The 16,132-nt window shown below is 34.8% G+C and overlaps 1 protein-coding gene across 1 annotated transcript in view; it reads left to right on the top strand.

The window, feature by feature from the left end:
• Positions 1-14,594, top strand: part of COL25A1 (collagen type XXV alpha 1 chain) — a 112,686-nt gene extending 98,092 nt beyond the window's left edge. The window contains exons 31-35 of the mRNA XM_087875551.1: positions 329-355; positions 1,275-1,328; positions 7,839-7,925; positions 12,248-12,286; positions 12,632-14,594. Of these exons, the coding sequence (XP_087731677.1) occupies positions 329-355; positions 1,275-1,328; positions 7,839-7,925; positions 12,248-12,286; positions 12,632-12,634 (210 nt within the window). The 3' untranslated portion in view covers positions 12,635-14,594. The remainder of the gene's footprint in view (positions 1-328; positions 356-1,274; positions 1,329-7,838; positions 7,926-12,247; positions 12,287-12,631) is intronic.
• The last annotated feature ends 1,538 nt before the right edge of the window (positions 14,595-16,132 follow it).

Here is a 16,132-nt window from a genome sequence, read left to right as displayed (position 1 = left end):
AACAAACAGTTAACTTTGGTTTGCCATAATATATAGCACACTATTTCATGCTATTTTGCTTCAACAAAAGCATATTTAACAATAAAAATAATAACCCTAAGTGATACCTAAATACTTTCTCATGTTTAAGAGAGTACTCAGTATAAAAAGGGTAAATGCACGGTACGTGATTCTTCTTCATTCAGAGAGCTTTTTCTTAAATCAGTTTTGGATTCAAAATTGTGTTTTGTACACAGCGCGTATCTGAATAATCCAGGCAAATATTTAAGCCCACTCAAGTTTTATAACAGCCTGAAAGCTTAACAAAACTATTATGGTTATTTAATAGGGCAAAGATGGTGAACCTGGCCTTGATGTAAGTAATAATTGATCACATATTTGTCTGTGTGGTAGGTAAACATTTGTTTTTAGTAAATAGTCGCATGCTTACAGCATGTTGAAGATTATCCCATTTCCTATGCACGACAATCATGCAGAGATTATACTCAACATTGTACTGCCGTTTGTCTTAAAGTAACACTAGAGAAAAAAATAATAATACCGCCATAAATAGTACCCCTAATCGTTTTGCAGCAATTGATGCTAACTAGAGCACGGATAAATGACCACGGAATGACAAATGTTCGTACAATTCTGTATTGTTATAAGCATAATACTAAGTGCATCAAATCTTACAAATGCAGTCAGTGGTGCTTGAAAATGCAGTCACATCAAAACATCACCACAAGGCAACTCCTATTTGCAGTAACAGGTCCTCCAAGGTTTGGGGTGTTTTAATCATGTTATTATAAACCACACATTAAAAAAAAAAAAAACCTGCCACTGCATTCTAAAACAGCGAAAACCTCATGGGAAGTTGTTCCCACAAGAAACTAGTGTTTCCAGGTTGCTACAGCATCTTTGATTGCACATGCTGACTGCAATTGAGTTATATCTTATCAGAATTAAATTAGAAGTTGTGGTTAGATGTTCCAGTTTGTGCAAATTCTGTGGAACGGAGAGAAGTTAATTAGAATGCTGTTGCCCATTTGTTCAGTACCACTAAACCTCTATGAAGCATTTGTCCTTGAACATTGCCAGCACTAATTTGCATGTAGGAAAACAAAGGTAATTTTCTATCAATTCTTTTTTAGTTTCAAACTGCTCGATGCAGTATTCTTGGGAGTGGGGCTGCTGGGGGACATCTCATATAGCTCTACAGTAAAAAAAATAAAAATAAACCCACATATCAATATACAGAAGCCAATAGAGATATTTTTGTTCATTTTTTATAGGGATTCCCTGGTCCACGTGGAGAAAAGGGTGATGTAGGAGAAAAGGGAGAAAAGGTGACCTCAATGCTATTAACTGTTGTTTGATTACTTAGCTTAGTCAGTTGCTCTCTCTCCCAGACTTACAATTTGTCCCGTTAAGTTTTACTTTCTGCCTTCTGTGTGCCAAAAGGCTTATCACTGCTTTACTAGACAAAGTCATTTGTCAGAATGTGAAACCAAGCTTCTACTCAGATCCAAAAGAACAGCATATTCCATAATGGGAGAAAGTTTTTTTTTCCCTCCAAGACTCCTTGCAGTCTGTATTTGTTTATACTGTAGTTACTGACAAGAGACATTGGAGTAGCAATAGGACAGGAGACCCTGGTCCAGAGTGACAGCTTTTGTAAATCGATATACTGGTAGGGCTACAAACTTCAATTAAATGTGCTCTGTATTTATACTTTGTAAGCACCTGGCTTTATTGCTGAGAAGATGAAAACTAAGCTAGGAGCACTTTGGACTAATTCCGAAAAAGTTAATTGCATCAGATTCCTCCTGCAAGTGATAGCTAAACATCTAATTAAAGCACTTAGTCCTACTGAGACAGCTTCAATATGCTTGTCATTGGATTGTCCTCACATACAATCATTGAATTTTTACTAGAATATGCAGTGTGGAAGCTCTGAAACACATGTATATATCCAGCCCATGCATGGATAAATCTCTCCAGTTCTTTATGTTTATTTTCACTGTGAGGCAAACTATGCACTCATACATACCCCAAACATTTATACATGTAAATGTAAACATCTTTTTTAGTTCAGTGGGTGGTATTTAAGACATCCCAGCAGTTGAAGGATTTCCAATGTATTCTCTTTAGGTTTCTGTGAAAATTCAAATGACTTTCGATTCTGAATAGCAAAAGCAAGAAATGACAGGAATTCACATCAAACTGCTCAAAGCAGAAGTCCAAATTATCTGTAGGCTGGCTGTATCAGATTGCTAATAAACAAAGAAAGAAGCTTGCAGTAATAGTTATTTCCCACATTATAAAGACGAAACTTCTGCCAACCTAGCAGTTCGAAAGCGGGTAAAAAATGCAAGTAGAAAAATAGGGACCACCTTTGGTGGGAAGGTAACAGCGTTCTGTGTGCCTTTGGTGTTTAGTCATGCCGGTCACATGACCACGGAGACATCTTCGGACAGCGCTGGCTATTCGGATTTGAAACAGAGATGAGCACCGCCTCCTAGAGTCAGGAACGACTAGCACATATGTGCGAGGGAAACCTTTACCTTTACCTAAAGATGAAAGAATGTCTTTATTGTGGCAGGAGATTACACTGCAGTCTATGCCCTTGAAGTGGTAGCTTCTTCTAGTCCCAATTCTGATGACCAAGCATTAGGCATGATTTTTTTGCTGGAGAAAGCCTATATTGTATATTCCTCTTCACCAGCCAGAATGGAAATCAATGTTCATACAGCCTACATATATGCAATGTTATCTTGAGCCTTTCTTCTTTGACTCATCCTAAAGCCTAGCCATAGAAGATGAAGAAGTCAAACAACTTTGGATGTGATGAAAGCAGCATAACTTTCCTATTCAGTTGTGTAATTCATAAAAGAGTTGAAAGATCAAACAGATGTCATTTTATAGAATAAACAATATTGTAATATTTCATGGGGTTTGGGCAGAAAATGAAACCTAAATTGGGAAATCTGCTTTGGAATAGCCTGATGAGCTTCATACTGAATAAGCTTTGTTTAGGCTTATTCCTTCCTTTAGTTCATTTTCCAAAGTTTTCATGTTTTCTCTGTTGACTATGTTGGGGAAATAAATTCCCTGGAACAATTTCTAATTAACAGAATTGGGTGAAATATAACAGGGCTGCAGCACCACCTTCTGTAACAATGAAGTATAGCATAGAGAGCAGGGATTAAACTATGTCTGATTGGAAAAACTAAACTGGCCACCTTCAGCACCAATCTCTGTCACTTTCTAGAAACTGTATTTGGTCCAACCTTAGCTTGGAAATGTACCTGTTCAATCTTTTTTAATTGTGCTTGCCAAACTGGTTTAGGACAAAGCAGTAATGCTTCCAAAGTGTAGTATTTTTAGGAATAAAAAGAATATAGCAGGGACATTCAGGGAGAAAAAATTTAAGTGCGGTAAATTTTAATAATAATGGTAACTTCCATTTTTCCCCCAAGCTATTTTGTGAGTTTCTTCCAATTTACTTTGCTATACAAATGTATGCTTCCATGTGAGATCATAAACATAATTGCAGACCCTATACCTCTATCAAATGTACTAGATTTAGAGTTGAATAAGAAGTGGAAGGGACACGGTGGCTCAGTGGCTAAGACGCTGAGCTTGTCGATCGGCAGTTCAGTAGTTCAAATCCCTAGTGCTGCGTAATGGGGTGAGCTCCTGTTACTTGTCCCAGCTTCTGCCAACCTAGCAGTTTGAAAGCACTTAAAAAATGCAAGTAGAAAAATAGGGACCACCTTTGGCGGGAAGGTAACAGCATTCCGTGCACCTTTGGCATTTAGTTATGCCGGCTACATGACCATGGAGACGTCTTTGGACACCGCTGGCTCTTCGGCTTTGAAACAGAGATGAGCACTGCCCCCTAGAGTCAGAAACGAATAGCACATATGTGCGAGAGAAACCTTTACCTTTACCTTACTAAGAAGTGAATGAAAAAAAGACACTTTTTATAATAACTAATAGGCTATTCACACTTTATTTGTACTGTGTCACAGATTAGACCAGTGTTTTCAAACGCTTTCCTTCATTACCCAAAACCGTTTATCAAAAAGTTCTTGTTATTGCTTATATGAAAGTCCTTATTTAAATGTCCCTGTCATGATTGGGTAATGGGTTCATCAGTCATTACCCAAGAAAAAAAACACTTGTATCCAATTTGGGGTAATTTACCCAGGTTTGGAAAGCACTAGATTAGACACTAAACTCCAGACTGCTGTGTGCCTCCTACCTGTGTGGTTAATTATCGATTCTGTGTAATGTACAAATATTAAGGCAATTTAGGCAGCCAGAATTTTAACTTAAATGTCAGTAAGCATATTATGTGATCATAACCACAGAGTCACTTGGTTCAGAGATAATTGGAAGATCTCCAAAATCAGCTTGAGAAAAATAAGATGCAGTCCATAGAATAACAAAATATTGCTTTGAAGGCTAAACTATATTCTTACATGTTCAAAGAACAGCTGTTTAAAGAAGAGCTGGCAGAGTTTAGAGAAGTAGGATATCAATCCTGAAAGAGTAGTATTGCATCATAGTATACAATATCATTACCTGGTGTTTGTTTTTCCTGGACATCATTTATTTGCTGGCTGAGTTAATTGTAAAAGAATGCCGAACTGGCTCAGTCAGGTCAAAATTTGTCTTATGGAGTCAATTGTGCCGAAGTGCAAAATGAAATTGCTTTTGAAACTAAATAATTTGCCCTAGATATTCTAGATGCAAATAGGGAAGTAATATTTAAACTAATTTTTCCCTTAAAATTTATTAATATGGTAATTTAGTATACTATTTAAAACTTATAAACATTAGGCCAAATTCTAAATCTTGTATCAATAAAAAAGTGCCACATAATTATTCCCTGTCAAATTTGAAAAGTGTGGGAAGCCATATTTTTGCATAAGCAAGATTAAAAGGCCCAATTTATTTTCCATTTATTGTTCCCTCAAGTTATTCTAATCCATTTTTGTTGGCTCGTCTGATTCATGGTTTGATCAGAATCTACAGTCAGGGTTTGTTTATTTCCTTTTCTGAAAACTTTTGTTTATAGAATAGAATAGAATAGAATTTTTTTATTGGCCAAGTGTGATTGGACACACAAGGAATTTGTCTTGGTGCATATCCTCTCAGTGTACATAAAAGAAAAGATATGTTCATCAAGAATCATAAGGTACAACACTTAATGATAGTCATAAGTTACAAATAAACAATCAGGAAACAACATCAATATAAATCGTAAGGATACAAGCAACAAAGTTACAGTCATACAGTCATAAGTCGAAGGAGATGGGTGATGGGAACGATGAGAAGATTAATAGTAGTGCAGACTTAGTAAATAGTTTGACAGTTTGAGAGACAGTTCTATGTACTGTAACATCTTTATTCACCCATGCCTCCCTTCCAGCTTAAAGTGGCATCAAAGCACTTTTTTGTCTGATTTTTCCCTGGGCTCAGAGTTAGCCCCATTTGTAACTCATATTTGGAAAAATGACTTTTTAATGTAGAACTTAAATTATCAATATTAAAGATAAAGTCTATCAGGTAGATCTAACCTAAATGGAAATGCAGTTTTTCATAGTTAATTCCTTTGACTAATAGTTTCTGAGTTATATCTTCAATTGTTCAGTTACTGCTAAGAGCTCCCCTCACCATTTTAAAGTCCTTCATATTTTGGCTTACTGCTGAAACTGATGAATAAATATTAGTTGTAGGATATAATACAGTATATCTCTCCATGAAATTGTGTTTGACACTCATTAGATGTTTTGTCTTATGCCATAGTACATTGTGCATTTTGTACCACTTTTAAAATATATGTTAGCACAATAATTGGATATGTTAATTTAATTTTGGAGGGGGGGTTCATTGAGTGACTTTAAGAATGCACTGCTTTAGGCACTGAAGTGTTAAATATTATATCATTACAAAGCAATTGTTCTAAATATTTATTTTCTGCTGTAAATGGATGCATATTTTTGATTTGAAAATGAGTGACTGTCTATTCCTTATACACCATCCTAATCTTCTCTGCCTTTTCCGAGGTGCATTTCTCCCTTCTCCTCTTACCTTGTTTCCTTAAAATTCATCTGGTCTTTTTTACCCTTTTCCTTGCAAATTAAATCCTTCCTTCAGCTTAGACCTTGACAATCATTCCTTAGTTCTGCAGTACTAACTGTCTTTCTGTTGTATCTCCATTACACTAATATTCTTAATTTGTGTGTGTCTATGTGTTTAAATAGAGTTACTTTTGGTTTTGTTAAGGACTGTGAGCCTGAAACTCATTTACCATTGTAACTGATCAGGTGTGAAAACAATTCTAAATTAGTTGTCAAAGGTGCCCTCTATTGCCTTCTGATAAAGCCATTTTTCTCAGGTAGCTGTTCTTGTCTTCAAGTATTGCATTTGTGTAGTGAAATCTGTTTACAGAAATCTCTCAAGTTCTCAAACTAAATATTGCATATTTTCTTTGAAAGAATGTCTATTTTCAGACAAAAAAAAATTCTAATTTAGTCACATGAATATTTTAATCCAGGAAGGATGCCAATGAATGTACATTTGAATATAGAGCTCTAATGTAGAAACGCATCAGAATACTAGATTGAGACACATGGGTCTTCAGAATCCTTTCGCAGGTTTGGACAAGGAATTTGAACTTTATCACTTAATTTTCTTGATTGGCTTTTCCAACCTAATGCCTTTCAGTTGTGTTAAACAGGATTTTATCTTCTATTATGGTTTTATTTGCAGGGCTGTCAAATTCATGGCCCATGGGCCAGATCGTCATGCACTGGCCACACCCATGCCCACATGACGTCATGACTTTGACACCCCTGTATTAGGAGGAAAGCTGATCCCTAACCCAAGCCCTTTACCTGAATATTTTAAAAAGGAATTATCCTAACATGTTTGGTTAAGATCTTAATAGAATTCCTAAAGAAAAATCAAGTGGTACAACTTGCAACAAACTGAATACATTAAAATTTGTCCCTTTAAGTCCAACTTTTTTTTCTTATTGTGAAGCCAACTCTGAGATTCTAACAGTGCATCCAGTTTAGAAAAACTGAGATGTAACATTTTTGCAACCTTATCAGGCCATCTGTCTTCTGAGAAAGAAACCTCATCACCAGATTGGAAAAAGCTGACCGAGCTCTAAAACTGATGCCTCGGTGTATATTGAGATTATTCTGAACTGGGATTGTGCCCATGTGCACAGATGTAGTTTCTGTAAGGATGAGCAGTTTGATATAAGCAAAGAATTTTCTCTTTCCATTGGAAAAAGAGGAAGTCCTTGTGGACAGGGTCTTACTATTTAATGCCCGTGATATTGAGAGACACTTGCCTCTAAAAAGATGATTGTGCATATAATAAGCAGAATGTTCTTCCCCATAAAATGTAAATCTATCCAAGGAAAACAGTGATCTTTTTGCAAAAAATCAAGCCCAGGAAAGCAGACCCAACACAACTGTTAGGAAAAGTATCGCAAACCCTTGTTTTTTAAATGACTGGCAAGTTTTTGATGACCCCTTAGGATGAAAAAAAAATCAAGCTAATTCACAATTCCAAGTCCTGCTTTAGGATTCAAAGTGCCTGTCATTGTTGCATTAACGCAGAAGAGCAATATAACCAAACTGATGCAGTTAATGCTTCTGATCATCATATAACTTATTTTTCTACCTAATGCATCCTGCAAACTAGAACACAGTGGTAAGTGTCCTTTCAGCCCTCCATTGGCTAATAAACAACAAACTTTTAAAACAGATCTTTTTGATTCCCTGAAAAAGAATAAAACATGTGTTTTATCCAAACCATTGTGTCCACAGGGGGAAAAGGGAAAGAAAGGCAAAAAGGGGCCTAAAGGGGAGAAAGGAGAACAGGGTGCCCCTGGATTAGATGCACCTTGTCCATTGGTATGTCTCACTCATCTATTGGAAATGTCTCCTCTTACAGTAGATAATATAGCAAGATGTCATACTGCCAAGAGGAGCAAGCTACAGTTTGAGCAAAGTTGTTATTCATTTAAAGACTTAATGCACTTTAAACATAATCATGATCTGGCCTGTTTCCATGTAAAATATCATTTGAAGTTTTTCAAATTGTAATTAATGGAAGAGTCTTCCATAATTTGCGGTGCAGTGGCTCATGTGCGACCTCATGTTTGCCATATAGATCATCTGTTTAGCTACAAATCTAAGAAGGGAAGGACCCACATTCTTCTGTGGGTCTTCTTCTGGTCAGCTTGCTCCTCTTTTTTCTATTTGCTTGTTCCAGCAAAGTTGATGTAAAAGACATTTCTTAGTAACGTTGCAAGTTAATCTTTACAAACAGGGATTCCGTGGAATTAAGGGGGAAAAAGGGGAGCCAGGCCAGCCTGGTCTGGATGGGCTGGATGCCCCTTGCCAATTGGTACAGTATTGCTCTTTCCTTCCAACCCTGCATGTGATTCCTATATTTCTAATCAGCTGTTTCCAATGTAAAGTTCACAGTAACCAGACTTTACATTATATGTGCCCATACATGCATGTGCATGATCAAAGTGGCCTGCCTTGGTGATGATAACAGTATCCAGAGATCACTCCACCTCTCAGCATCAGCAGTATAATACTGGCAAGTCATATTTGCATTGCACAGTGGTTCTGAAGTTATTTTACTCCAACATCTGTAGTGAAATGCAATTTTCTATTTAAGATAGTTATCTTTCTTCCCATCCTTCCCATCACCAATAAAACATGTTCTGCCATACTTAATATTAATGAAAATGCCCTCTTCGCTGATACAGAATAGATCCACAGAATCCCATGACTGAACTACTGATATCACACATCACATTAATACTTGCCCTTCCCATAAGTGTGAATTTCATCTGACCTCACTCATAAATGGGTTTTATGATTTTGAATCATAACTATATTTGCATGTTCTTTATTTTTAAAAAAAATGGCACTGGAGTAATAAAGTATATGCTTCCAATAGAAGAGAACTTCCTCAAGGTTAAACTGGGGAGCTCCCTGAGTTTGGTTTTTTGCTTGCAGACATTTTGTTATCCAACTAGGTAACCTCACCTATTAAGTGTGGGGCTTGTTCTCAACTCCCACCATCAGTGACAGGATAAGCTACTGTATATAAACAGGGAAGAAACCATACACTTACTAGCACTGATTATGTAATGAAGTGTCTGCAAACAAACAACCAAGCTCAGGAACCACCAAGGACTCCAGAGTATATGTGCCTAAGAAAAGAAGAGAAATTCTCAATCAAAGCACATAAGTGTAAAACCGGTGATACTTTCCTGGGTATGGCTTCCCTGGGAATACATATGTCTCAAGCAAAATAATATCTCTTACATGTCTATTCCTGTTAACTTTTGCAGGGTGGCATGAACAGCCAACCTATGCAAGGAACTCTTAATGTCCACACACTAATCCTTTGACAACCTCTGGGGTTCCTGTTCCTGATATTCCATTTATTTGCTTTGACTATCATCTGTTCTCATTAAGCAAATGAGGAAATTGAGAACTTGGTTTGCTCTTTGCTTTTGAGCAAGTGTACAGAAGGAAGCTAAAGAGAGTGAGTGAACAAGTGGAAGGTATGATCTGGAGTTAGCATTATCTCCATGCTTGACCTTCTACTTATCTAATAGATAGATGACAGGGAGACAGACTCACTGTGTGCTTCAGGATCAGTGCAAACAGTTCCAAAGAGTGCAGAATTTACTTACATTAATGGAGGGGATATAATGATATAATATATTACAATAGGCAGTTTAACTGGAATGCTCAGTTTAGTTTTTGTTCTGCGATTTCTGGATTAGATTTATACTTAGTTATGGGACACACCAACTAAAGGATACATTGAGCACAAGATTGTTAAGATTAGGTTATAAATATTCTTACTTAGAATTATATAGTTATGTAGGTTATTTTGACAGGGAAATATTCTTGAATAGATTTACCTGTCTGCTATTCCCGTGATCACACCTACTACAGATTGCAATGTTATGTTCACTTCAAAATAAGCTTTATGAATCCTTCATAAGGAATTAATGGCCTGCAGCCCAAGCACTTATTGTCTGTTTCTTAAATGTTTCCAGCATAACAGTCTTTCCTTTGGATCTTAATTTCCCACAATACATACAACAGTCCCTTACTCTTTGTTAGCATGAATTCAAGCACCTGCCTATACTAAAATTCTACTTGTTGATCCCTTTCCCTTGTACCAATCTGGCAAACATTTCAATATTATGAAAATATGTTTTTTTTAATAAAAATCATCATCTACACATTTCTAGAAAATGCCAAAAACATTTTAAAGGGTAGATATATTTGATCTGCATGTTTTGATACTGTGTGTATAGTTTAAGCACGATTCTCTAAAAATGAATGGAAAAGTTTAGTGGATTTTTTAAAGCCTATCTATAATCTAAATTGTCAGGAAAGTCTTTAAGTATAAAGTCCATGTTTTATTTTGTTTGTCATTGTTTAACAATAACCTATTGTTATATATTTGATTGCAAATAAATAAAGCATGCCATCATAATTCTTTAAAGTATATTTGACAGTATTGGTTCTGTCTGGAAATCAATGAAAACTGTCCTCTAAAGGCACCTGTTAGCAACTTTTTGCTTAGCTGTTTTTGATGTTCATTCAAGTTTATTTCCCCCCTCTTCTACTCAGTCATGTCCAATGGACAAGTCCCTGCAGGATTCTTGCAAAGGTTTTTCAGAAGTGGTTTACCATTGCCTCCTTCTTAGGGCTGAGAGAAAGTAACTAGTCTAAGATCATACAGCTGACTTTGTGCCTGTGGCAGCACTAGAACTCACTCTTTCCTCACTAGAACTCACAGCTCTCCCAGTTTCCAACCTGATGCCATAACCACTACTCTAAACTGTCTCTCTTTATTCAAATTATCAAATTATAAACTAAGGAGGGAGAATGTTATCCTAACATTCAAGTAAATGTTTTACTAGACATTGCAAATATGTTTCATTTTCTTATAATTTTCAAGCAAATTCTGTAACATAAAGGCTCCCCATATATTTAAGTAGTGATCGAAACTTCCCAATGAGAAATACATAATTATCAGAATCCAAATTCTTAGAATTAATAGTACCTGATAACATACTACAGTATCTTATAATTGGAATAACATTTGGTCTCTTATCTTTCAGAACAAAGATATGCCATTGTTTGCAATATTGCACAAATACACTATGTTGACTCAACCTGATATAATTGATCTGAAGTTAATAGGAATGAAGTCTCTCTATTTAAAATAAGAATACAGTTAAGACAATAGAACTAAACTTATTTGAACAAAATTTCTGATTTTAGTCAAAGATAGATACCATAGATTTAACCGATAGCAACTTAAAATTAAGTTACTCTGTCTTATTAACAATATCCAGTATTGTTCAAACAGCAAAGAGACAAAGTAGTCCACAGGCCCCCTCTTACCTACTAGCTGAAGCAGACTTTATAGAGTAGTTTCCCAAGTAGAAAATGGATGATTTTTAGCATTCATAAGAACCTGAACATTTACTTTATAAATGTAAATCCATCAAATTAACCAGATTCAATAGTCTAATGCTTCTATATTAGCTTAATAATGTCTATCAGCATCAGTTATGGACACTACCTTTTCATAATTTCTGAGAAGTTATATTTATTTGGTTTTCCTTCATATATTTTTAATTTCAAACATTGCATATTGAAAATGTGCCATCATATTTGAGTGTAGCTAAATTATATTATTTTGTGAAAATAATTTCAGTACATTCCAGACAGAAACGATGCTTGCTTATGGAAGGTTGTTTTGGTTATTTTATATTTTTCCAAGTCTATCTAATTTTCTTGAGAAGGACTAACTAATCCTACTCAAAACCAAAAGATCTATAACATGCTTGGGATTTTAACTGTCATCCATTATCACTATTATATATGGATCAAAGCCATAAATATGTTTGCATGGAATAAGGCATTTGTTAATGTATGGTGTTCCTCTGAATTGACTTCAACTATTTGTACAGTCGTATGGCTGCAGTTAATTGTTCTTCTGCAAGCATGGGGAACATATGATTATATACATAAGAATTTCAAAAATTGCCATGTACTACATCTGTTATATTGTTTGAATTTTGCTCATTTTCCTAAGTACAATTGAGGCATGGAATGATGTTAGCATTGGTGTGGTGTATTAACTTAACAGTATACTTTGATTTTCCTTATTCCAACAGGGGCCAGATGGGTTACCAATGCCTGGTTGCTGGCAAAAGGTGAGATCACTCAATTACTCTTATGCTTACCATTTTAATCTCTCAATATTATATATATACCATCAAGAATCAGTAGGCAAAATGACATCTGTCACCCCAAGGAAAGAATATAAACAAATGAAGAAAAAAGCATTGCTGATATCCCTTTACTAACCAGTTTTTAGGAAGAAGGAAGAAAAACCTTTCTTCCTCCTTTAACTTCTATAAATTGAGAGTACTTTACTCTGTGGAAAGAACTCCACTTACATATCTCTTTATCCAGCTTGGTATTATTTATATAATTGAAACATATCTTTGAACAATACTACTAATATTGCTAAAATGTTTTTCTTTGTTTCTTTGCAGTGATGAATCTAACTTGCAAGCATGAAGTTGTGTATATAATACATCACCTCCAGTATTTATAATTGAAAATGGAAGCATTGGTTTTACAAGTTTGAAATATGTTTACATAGCACTGCTTCTATTTGTTTGTAGTAGTCATGTGTATATATGGCTGCAATCTGGCAAATATAAACTGTGCAATAAATGTACAGAATCCAAATATTCTGTCTACAGAGCTAATCCCAATAGAGTGATCATTCATAGATATTTGAATTGTTTCTGTAGTTTTCCTTTTTTACATTTTGGGATTTTTTTTTTATTTTTTGGTTGCAGTCTTGTTTTATTTGGCTTGTGGACAAGCTTGGAGAAGTGCCATGAATTAGGTTACATTAATTTGTGACCACAAATGAACTTGATAATAGACTGCCATTGGAATATAATAATTCTGTTGCCATGTTCACCCTCATAAACTCTTATCCATTGCCCCAAACTTGCTTGTGCAAAAGCATGATTTGTGTGCTAAAACAGCTTGTTGTGCTACAATGGTTGCTTGCTGTCATATGCTACAATGGCTGCTTGCTGTCAATTTCACTTGACACATTGAATTGTTCTTTCTGTCATCTCAAGGGAGTCACACCATGGCTTATTGCAAAAAAATGATACGAAGAGATTAAGACAAAGCTCTTGAATTTGGAGGGAACTTCGGTTCCTTCTGACGGTGGATGGCCTTCAGTCTTCTGGGTTATGAAACCATCTTTGTGAAAAAGAAGGATGATATCTGTTCATCAGCCTCTGTTTGCTTGCATTGCTCACAGTCAAGAAGCATGGATTTCCACACATGTTGGATAGTTTTACCAAGAATGAAAGAAGATGAAGATCATGCTTTATGAGTAAGATGATTGAGTTGCAGAGACATCAAATGGAACATTCAATGATAGGTCTTAGTATCAACTGGTGGACAATGTAATCTTCAAAGACTGCTACAATATGTGTTTCACATGTTGTATTTTCAAGGTGATAGAGGAAGTGCTTTGACAAAAGTCACCATAAAATGCCTTCCTCTCATATAATGAAATGCGGTTGACTTTTCATGGTTTACCATTTGGATTTTAGAAATTCCTGTGCAATGGCATATGCATGTACAGGCTTGGAGAATATATTTAATTATAATTGATCAATGATTAAAGCAAATAGCCTCCTTTGCTTTCATGCTTATAAACATTCAAGTTTTGAAGAACAAACATATTTGTGTTTAATTTTTTTCAGCATTTTTTTTTTAGGCATATACTGTATAAGGACTTCTTCAAAAGTAACGTTTTTTTAACTCGTTCACCTATTCATTTTTAAAAAATTATTCTACATCACTGTTGGGGTTCCAGGACCCAAATAATATGGAATTGGTAGGAGCTACAGTATAGGCTACTTTGTATCTCAAATATATTGCTATTTTCATTATTTTTAAAAAAATATTTCATGTCTCTGTTTTGAACCGTTCTATTTAATATGTTTATATTTAAGCTTATATTCAAATGTATGCTTGTAGGCATTCTAAGAAGCTAATTAATGTTGCTAATTATTTTGCTGGGGGAGGGGAAAATACTGTTATTGTTCATATGGTCATTACATTTAATGAATGTTCTGTAACTTTTTAAAGGTCTGACCAAATAAGAAATTCCATACACTTTCAAAAAAAGTCAGAGGGATATTTTAAAATTAGATTATCAAATAAATATTCATTGCTGAAAAAGTCATTTTTATCAGCTTAAAAATGGAATTATATTTATCACCGTACCAAATATTAGTTAAATCTCAGTACTATTTTATACCCTTAGTATATCCCTTACTTTCTTTTTTAATTTATTTTTTTGTTTACAGACCATAGTGTTTCAGTAATAACCTCTCAACAGCAGTGGGAAAAAAATTTAGTGCTCAGGAAATTCAGAGAAATGAATGCCTGCTTTTAATAAATATTTTCTTGATGTTTTATTATATTTTTATCAAAATTTGTCCTGTCTGCATGAAAAGGTAGAATTAAATTTTTTGAAATGCAAAAATAGGAGAAATTAGTTTGTGTATGCATGTATGATTGTGTACACACACATAAATACATGTATTTCAGTATATATTAACAGATATTTTCTCCATGTAATGAAGATATTTGTTTGTAAGATAGAAATCCTTTTCTCTTTTTGAGGAGAATATCTCCTCCTCAAACATTTTCCCAAATCTACTCTGAAGAGTCCTCCAGGGAAAAACATTATGTCTGTACAGCCAATGGTAGTGAGAGAAACAATTGTCTCCATTTTTTCTGGCTGATGGATAATGTTGAATTCCATCCATAGGCTTCCTGTATATTAATCTTTGTCAGGTGTGTAAAATCAGGACCATACATGAAGTTCCAATTAAACTAATTTATCACTACTCATTCCTATTGCACAGGAATCTGCTCAACTAATGATTAGCATTATTTTGTCATTAGATAAGAGTCAACTGAATTCAAGAGGGATTAGACTTAGTCTATTTATGGATATATAGAAACTATAAGCTGATTCCTCTTTTGACTCTGCCACTCCTTTTCCTACAATCTTTTATGCATTTCTCTGTAATGTAAACTATTTATTACTCTATCTTCTCAAACCCTAATCATTTAATTTTAAATCTGATCAGATATTACTTATATATAAGCATAATGCCCAAACACTGGGCTGCACATTCCTAACAGATTGTTTATGAGGGTCATTACAGTCTGAATGGCCCCCGTAAGAATAAATTTAGGTGTTCAGATGTGCCATTTACAAAGTATTTTTTAAGGTTTTTTTCCTCCACTTCATAGGAGTTTACATATAAAATAAAATACCTGGGACTATGAGTGTTCCTTATATTCTCATTAAACATTACCTTTCTTTTTATGTTTTTAAAGCTAGTAATAATAGCTCTATGAATACAAGATGAGGGAGCAGAATAGTTAGGCTGCATGGAAATATCAAACATGTGGCTTTACCCTATGGCTAAGCATACTGATCAAAAATAGAAAATGGTTGTGGAGACCCCTTCACAAATCAGGCCTATGACCCTGGTTTGTTTGTTAGTTTATTTTTCAGTTGATATTTAAATGAGTTAATGATAGGATATCAATCACTAAGTTTAAAGTGAAATTGTACACTTGCAAATGTTTATCAATTTGTGTGCAGGTTGATGGAAAGGAATCTAGTCTCTACAGAAATTAACAATATATGAACTGAGAATATGAGCATGTAGCCATAAATTAACAGAAGCAGCAATTTGTCTTACGACAACTGTAATTTTCTAGCTATAGCAATCATTGGAAATGTTTGCTGATTTTTTAAAAAAACACTTGCTGTTCCAGGCTATTCATAGATTAATTCTTATTTATATTGTTAAAATCAGGTCCATTATATTGATATCATTGTGATAAATCTACATCTACTAGATCTACTAGATCTACAATCTAGTTAGATTAGCATAGCATACTTTATTGCGGTCATAGACCAAAAAACGAAA

This window comes from Pantherophis guttatus, chromosome 8, assembly GCF_059756535.1.
Source record: "Pantherophis guttatus breed Tessera chromosome 8, ASM5975653v1, whole genome shotgun sequence".
Lineage (NCBI taxonomy): Eukaryota > Metazoa > Chordata > Lepidosauria > Squamata > Colubridae > Pantherophis > Pantherophis guttatus.
Note: the sequence above shows the minus strand (reverse complement) of the source record. Positions and strands in the feature narration are given on the sequence as shown.